The sequence below is a fragment of the Bidens hawaiensis genome, unplaced genomic scaffold, assembly GCF_021521415.1.
Source record: "Bidens hawaiensis isolate Kalapana, Puna unplaced genomic scaffold, B.hawaiensis_p1.1 tig00042395_1, whole genome shotgun sequence".
NCBI classification, from domain to species: Eukaryota; Viridiplantae; Streptophyta; class Magnoliopsida; order Asterales; family Asteraceae; genus Bidens; species Bidens hawaiensis.
In genome coordinates this window covers 123,766-131,446 of record NW_027497510.1, presented here as the reverse complement: position 1 = coordinate 131,446, position 7,681 = coordinate 123,766, and the positions used below count along the sequence as shown (strand labels likewise).

The 7,681-nt window shown below is 35.4% G+C and overlaps 1 protein-coding gene across 1 annotated transcript; it reads right to left on the bottom strand.

Annotated features, from left to right (window-relative positions):
- LOC143593601 (protein CHROMATIN REMODELING 35-like) lies at nucleotides 1–6,740 on the bottom strand. Its single transcript, XM_077073185.1, has 5 exons — nucleotides 6,536–6,740; nucleotides 3,190–3,464; nucleotides 2,110–2,403; nucleotides 1,874–2,026; nucleotides 1–1,786 (listed from the first exon to the last, which is right to left on the bottom strand). The coding sequence occupies exons 1-5, from the start codon at nucleotides 6,738–6,740 to the stop codon at nucleotides 8–10; spliced, it is 2,706 nt and encodes a 901-aa protein (XP_076929300.1). The 3' UTR covers nucleotides 1–7.
- Between the last annotated feature and the right edge of the window lie 941 nt (nucleotides 6,741–7,681).

Here is a 7,681-nt window from a genome sequence, read left to right as displayed (position 1 = left end):
TTAATGTTTAAAAAAAAGAAGAAAACGCAACTAACCTTTTTGAGAGAACGGTTACATCTTCATTCAACCACGAGGTTTCCAGAAACCGATCACCACAATCTTCAACACTAATAGTTTCCATCTCAAAATTAAGATGACCACAGAACTCATTCCATTCAAACCACATCTTAGCAATAGACTCTTTCCTGAAGCAAGTGGCATGGTCTTCTTGTTCGGGTGACTCATCAGCAATTAGTCTGTAAGTGTAGACCTTTTTGGTTTGACCGGGTCGAAAAGCCCGCCCTATCGCTTGACGGGTAACCGAGGGGTTTAAATGCACATCCAATATTATAATTCTAGATGCTCCAACAAGTGATATACCTTCACCACAAGCTTTTATGGATCCAAAAAAGACCCGTGATTCAGATGAGTTGTTGAACCGGTCCATTGCTAGCTCACGTTCATCGTTGTCGTGGTCCCCGGTAATCATGAAGATCTGTTTGCCAACACTCCAACCCATGGTCTTAACGGTCAGTCTGACCAAGAACTTTAGGGGCAGCAAATACTGACTGAACACTAAAAGCTTTTCACCCGCACACACACACAGACGAATCATGTTTATAAAAAACTTAGCTTTCACACCTTCAATCCCGTCTACTTTCTCTAGTAGCTCATCGATTTGATCATCTTTAGAACTACCCGTATTCTTTGACACATACTTAAGCCCTGGGTGCACATAGATTGCACTCCCGTCACAGATTACCTTAAACAGGTTGTTCCGGGCTCTTTTCTTCAACTCTGCAACCTCACGTTTTTGGTTCGGGGTGAGTTTCAGAAAGACTGAAAAGTCAACAAGGCCCGGTAACTCATCCAGCAGGTCTCCTTTGTAATAATGAAGAACCCGGCCTGTCATCTCACGCAGATCTTCTATGATCGACACCTTCCTTTTAAAGTTATTATCTTTAACCAGAGTATGTTCCACCAACTCATAGAACTCGTTATCGGTACCCTTCTTTATGTGACTTTTGAACTCTACCCTACTCATAATACGCCTTTTTATGGCTTTTGATTTTTCCATTTTCAAAAACTTCGGGTGGACGAGGTTCAGAATGTTGAAAACCTCGGTCACGTGGTTTTGGTACAAGGTGCCTGAAAGGACTACTTTCATAGGGGTTCGAACCTTGTCGAGAGCAGTGGAGATGTTTGTGTCTTTGTTTCTTGGCGTGTGGCCTTCGTCTAGTATTATAAGTGACGGGCGGGTCAACAGTATTTCTTGACAGTTTACCGATACGGGGCTTGTATCAGTGTCACAGACTATGGATGAAAACTGTTGGTATCCAAGAAACAAAATGCTTCTTTTGTTCGCCCATTGTTTAAGAACTTCTAACTGTTGCGCTCTGCCATCAGCTTTTGCAGAGTACATATCCAACAACAACATGCCTTCAACTTGCCACCTGATGAATTCTTTTTTCCAGGTTCCCAAAATGCCCCTGGGGAGGACAACCAACGGTCTGGCGTCTGGATATTTAGCCATGAAGCTCTGAATAAAGCTGATTAGTAGAAATGTTTTGCCAGATCCCGGAGCATGAGCACAGATGCAACCACCTGGGTTATCTGACACCAGGTTGCTGAGGAGAAAGTTGAAGACTTCAACTTGATGTGGTTTCATTTGCTTTTTGTGCCTCGGATGAACAGTTAATTCATGTGCATTGAAATCGGTTTCTGTTAACGTCACACCATCAAGACTAGCATCTCCTGAGTTATTGTTTTGGCCTTCATAATAATACGTTCTTATGCTCTTTGAGGTCTGAATAGAAACGGTAATAAATGATGTTATTAGTTAAGCTACGAAATAAAACATGTTTTTGGAACACTTGTATGATGAAAAGTTAACCTTGGGACGCTGGAACTCAATTATGGAATCAATAGGTCTTTGGACAATTCCACAAACTCGGCACACATAACCAATATCATCTTTTAAGATATAAGAGTGATCACAATCTTGTCTATCTTCACTTGACTTTTGATCGGGTGAATGATGTAGTTCCTGACAAAGATAGAAAATGAAGTTTGAGATGATGATGATGCATGAGCATGATGATGATAAACATATAATGCGTGATTAATTACCGTTGTTGACTCTAATCCAATGCTCATTTCATTCCATATATCAGCTTCCCCATAAAGATCAATGTCAGATTGTGAATCACTTTCATCCTCTTCAACACCAACATACACACCCTTATCATGCTTCTTTTCAACCTCCACATGAACATGTTTTGTGTTATTTTCATCTTCACCCTCCCAATCACCATCTTCTATGTCACTCTTATCTGCACCCTCCATAACATCCTCCACCTCAGCATCTTCTCTGCTTTTGTCTTTTTCAACATTGGGCTCAGAAGCAGTTGTTGTATCACTCCCCTGCATGCCAATGAAATATAAATAAGTAATATAAAAGAAACATAGATTCTAGTTGGATTTTAAATGGAACATGCATATTATCGACAAACTGTTGGACAACAAAAAATGGCGTCCAACTTAATTGTTTCATTTCTTTTCTGCAAGTATAAATATCTATAATTGTCTATAATTTCCTTCTGTTCAAATAAAGTAAGACACATGTTCTCAAAATCACATGGAAACCGTAACAACTTCATAAGTGGAAACTTTTCCAGCAGTATAATCATGTTTTAAACATGCAGAATTATATTATTGCTAAATGTGTCCTTGAAGACTAATAGATAGTAATAATCAACTGTCAAGTGCCAACATGTTGACATAGTGGTTCTACTTTTAGAAAATTAAATGAGTTAAAGTCGTATATTATCTATAGTTTGTGGCCAATCCATAAAACTTGAAAACTTTGTGACCAATCGACAAAACTTGAAAACTAAACTGTTCATAACTTGAAAACTATAGATGAGAGAATACACACCAAACACTTATGGATGGAGACTTGACGATCATATCAGATTCGTTCTTATATGCATAAAGTTGTGCTAAGGATTTGCATTTATCACTAGAGGACTTCCTCCTTTCCTTGTTGTGTACCTTCATGCTCATTCATCCCAAATAAATCACAAACCAAGAAAAAAACATCAATTGTATACAGCTAGTCCAAAAAAGACACAACAGAAATGCACAAGCCACATTAATATACTAAATGCCTTGATGATCTAAACTGAATCACAAGAAAAGTGAACTTACCAAAAGTGGCGCCTCTGGAAACTGCTTGGTAGGATTATTCACTAAACCTCCTCCAAGTAAGGGAAGTCTACTTAAAGAAGACATCTTCCTAATTGTTAAAAGTTCCTCTATCTCTTTTGTTACAGAACCATAGTTAGAAGAATCAAGCTCAGTCACACAATCTCTAAGAGCAAATGGACCGCGACTGGTATCAACTTTCTTGTGCTTCTTATCATCAAACAAGCATGTTTTAGATGATTTTTTCTTATTGTTGTTCGTACTCCTTCTACATTTAGCTGTTCAGAAATAAACATGTACATTAAAACAAAAGATTACAAGAAATCCTTAATCAAAACAACTGTTGAAAGGATAGGCCCTAAATAATAACATGAATCTATGAATAACTGATAAAATGACCGTCCCACACGCGTGTACCTGCTTTTTCCAAGTCTATTTTAATTAGTACCCGAATTTATTAACATGCCTCATAGTGAAAGATGTAAGACAGTCTTGAACAAAACAATGTCATACCCTGAAAAATGACTAGTCTGATGCTTTTTTACTTCTAGGGTATAAACCTACCTTTAGGGTATAAACAAACACACAAAAAATTAAACAAACACGAGAACACAAGGATTTGACATGGTTCGATTCCAACAAGAAACCAATATTCATGAGCTACTACCAGGATTTTAATTGCTTTATGCCTCTCACCACTCATGACAAGGAATTACACGCACAAGAGATCTATATACAATCACAAAACAGTGTCAACAACTTGTTCCCCAAGAAATCCAACAAACGAGCTAAAATTAGTTTGTTTTTTCAACGACTTTCTTTTTTGTGCTTAGGCCCCCACACTCTTCAATTTGAAGAGCCTCGTTGCCCCACTCTTGCCAGACTATGTTATCTTAACCACGCCCACGCTGGCTTCAGAGTTTGGCTTGGCCGTTCTCCCAGGAAACCATACCGTCGGCTGTCACTTGAGCAGAATTCTCTGATGTAACACATGGTTGGACAAAAACCTGAGTGTGCTCGGGATCTAAACTAACAACCTCACAAGGCCTAGCTCAAATTCTTTGTTACCAATATCCACCCAAAGTAACACAAGTATTCAAACTTGAGTCTCTACTGAAAAAACCCAAACCTTACCACCTTAAAACAGTTCAACCTTGCCCAAATCATCCCAGCCTCCATAATTAAACCAAACACCTACTACACAAAATAGCCATTCTCCATAAACTCAATCAGCTAAAAAAGTAACACGTAAACTAGTATTACACAATATCATAAACCATAACACAAGAGAATAATAATAATAATAATAATAATAATAATAATAATAATAATAATAATAAGCTAAAACGTTCATGGATGTAACAGTACCAGACGTTTCCATCTCACGATTCGCCTCAATCGAACGATCGTTGCACCTACAACACAAAACCTAAAATAAAAACCTCCTATTCGACTTCAATTTCACCATCACAACACGTAACCTCAAGTTCTAACAAGCTACAAGTGTGATTCCGTTACTCTATTCGATTACTCTCAAACAACAACCGCTCAAACTGTTACTCTAGCTCCTATCATCATCATCATCATCAAAATACAAACAGACAGAGAATAATGTGATAAATAATAAATTACGTACAGATAAACAAAGGCACTATGCATCAATCATACCTGCAATTCAGTGAAACGGCGTCGTTAGCGATTCAACAATTTCAGATGTTAATTTTCTTCTTCTTCTTATACTGAAAGCTACTAGCTAAGGAGGAAGTTGTGCGTACATTACACTCTCAGTGGAGCAGCGACTATTTGGACACGTGGACGGACGGTAGTGGTTGAGATGGTGTAATATTATGGGAGCAGGGGTCAGGGGCGTTTCGTGCGGAGCATGCAATCATTTTTCTGGGGGTTGCCAACGTGGCATTGGTCATGGAGTTGGATGATACTATAAAAAAGGGTGGTAACAAAGGTTACGTGGATTGAGATATTAGGCTTTTTCTTTCACCAAAATGGTGAAAATGAAAAACTTATTTATATAACTTGTATGAAGTAAAAAAGTATCCATTTGCCACCGTGTTTGAGAAATGCTAGTCACTCAAACCCTTCCAGATTTCAGGGTAATCTGGGATGGGGAGACAGAGGTCGACTGTCTTATGCCCAATCATCCTAGAGACCCGAAAATTTTTAAAAAAAGTTATATATTTATATATTTATAAAAAAATATTGTATTAAGCACAATCAAAAGTTTTGTTTACGAAATACCTAACAAGTCATGCCCAAAATCCAAATCATATACAATGCTTGATTACCTTTTTTTAATTTATATTTTACATAAGGCCTGAATTTATATTCGCATTCGGCTCAAAATTTTTTAGCGATTCTCGGAGACGGCCCTGCCAAATTCACTAGCCCACTGTGATTAGAGTTTAGAATTCCATAAAACATAACCTTGTGGTTTTTCAATAGATCTAACTCTAATATCTTTACTTGGTTAGATTGGTGTAAATTTAATTTTGCATAATATGTTTTAATTGTTTAGTTGTTGCTCAGCCAGTTGGGGTGTGTTAGTGTTAATAAAGCTTCCCTTTAAAAAATGGTGGTAGGCTAAAAAGTAAAAACAATATTTTCACTTATGATAAAACTAGGATGAAGCCCGTGTAATACACGGGTGGTTAAAAAATATGACAAAAAAGTTAAATTTAATAATATACATAATAACATACCTTATGGATTAATAAGATATAATTATGATAAACAAAATTTTACAATTCATAAATCTTTAAAAACCTCTTTAAATATAACATTGGACAGTGACCCGTGTGATAAGAAGAAATGTTAACATAGTTATAGTTAAATATATTCAAAGGTTGACTTATAACATACTAGTAATCTAATATGATATTTAACAAAATTGTATATATATATATATACATATAGGGGAAGGTTAACATATAAATAAAATTAACGTGCTAATTGTGAGATTCAAGTAGAGTAATTATATATATAAGTAGAGTAATTTTGTAATTATATCATAGAGTAATAACATATAAATGAAATTAACGTGTTAATTGTGAGAATCAAGTAAAGTAATTATATATACAAGTAGAGTAATTTTGTAATTCCATCATAGAGTAATTACTCTATGATGGAATTACAAAATTACTCTACTTGTATATATAAACTCTACTTGATTCTCACAATTAGCATGTTAATTCATTTGTATTGAATCCAAACCCTATATATATATATATATAGGGGATGAATCATGCGAGAAGTGCGAGAAGTAGATCTAGACCATTGATTATGTGTAATCAATGGTGTAGAATGAAAATGGCTTAATTGTAATAAGTAAGACCTTTGTATCTAGTAAAAAGGATAGATTTGTCATTTGCGTGTGGTAGCCCAATCAATTCAACCGTACATCTCCTTATCATTTTCCCCTTTTTACTCCTGAATATCATGGGATCATCTTCCCAGAATATGTGATTCACATAATCTTCCATCTTTAAGAGATTATTCTGTGCACTAGGATATAGAGAAGGACTCGGAAACACCGTCATTTTTGTGTCAAGCAAAATTGGGGATTTTTCTAGGTTACCGACTCACAAGCTTTCAATTGAATCAAGGTTAGTTTCCTTCTTTTGAACTTTTTCTAGAATCAATTTGTAACATCATCATGGTTGTTACATTTATGTACCTATATTTGACATTTTGTCATTGTGTTGATCAAGAAGATAAAGAAGGTTCGACAAAAATTAGATTTTTTTTCGTGCGTGTGTGTGTGTTTGTTGTTGTTGCCAAAAACGAGTTTATATTTACATTAATATATGATTTCATATGGTACAACATTTTACTACACTATTTAATTTGTGTAAGTTGATTTTTTTTGTTTTTTATATAATTTGACATATACTAATATCATGGTGAATTAGGATGCATACATGTAAAACAACCAGCTAGATTTGTAATGCCTGCTGTGTATGATGCAAGTTTTATGGTTGGTTTGTTGTAGGATCTCATATTTTAATTTATACAAAGGTTGTTTTGGATGTGATGTTATTGTGTATTATATAATAATTATTGTGTAGGTTTGGTTTTGTAAGAGTTATATTATTGTTTTTGGGTAGTACATGAAGCTTTTGTGTAGGAAGACAATGGTGTTGTCTTGTTCATTGATATATGTAATAGTGTAGGTGTTACATATAGTAGGTTGGTAGTAATATTATATGGTATATTTGTTGTGTAGTGTATAGACTTTTTTAATTAACAATTTAATAGTGTAGAAGATAGTTATGCTACAGTAGAAGTCATTTTGTATGGTTTAATGTTTGCAGTAGGATTTTTTTTTAATTCTGGATCCTTTAAATCTATTTGCAGTTCATAGCTACTAATCAATTCCTTCAGAATGTCAAACACTAAGTTCATTGTGTGAAGGTATTTAGTACATGTGATAAATGCGTTATTACATCTCATGTGTAAACGTATACCTATATAGGTTGTC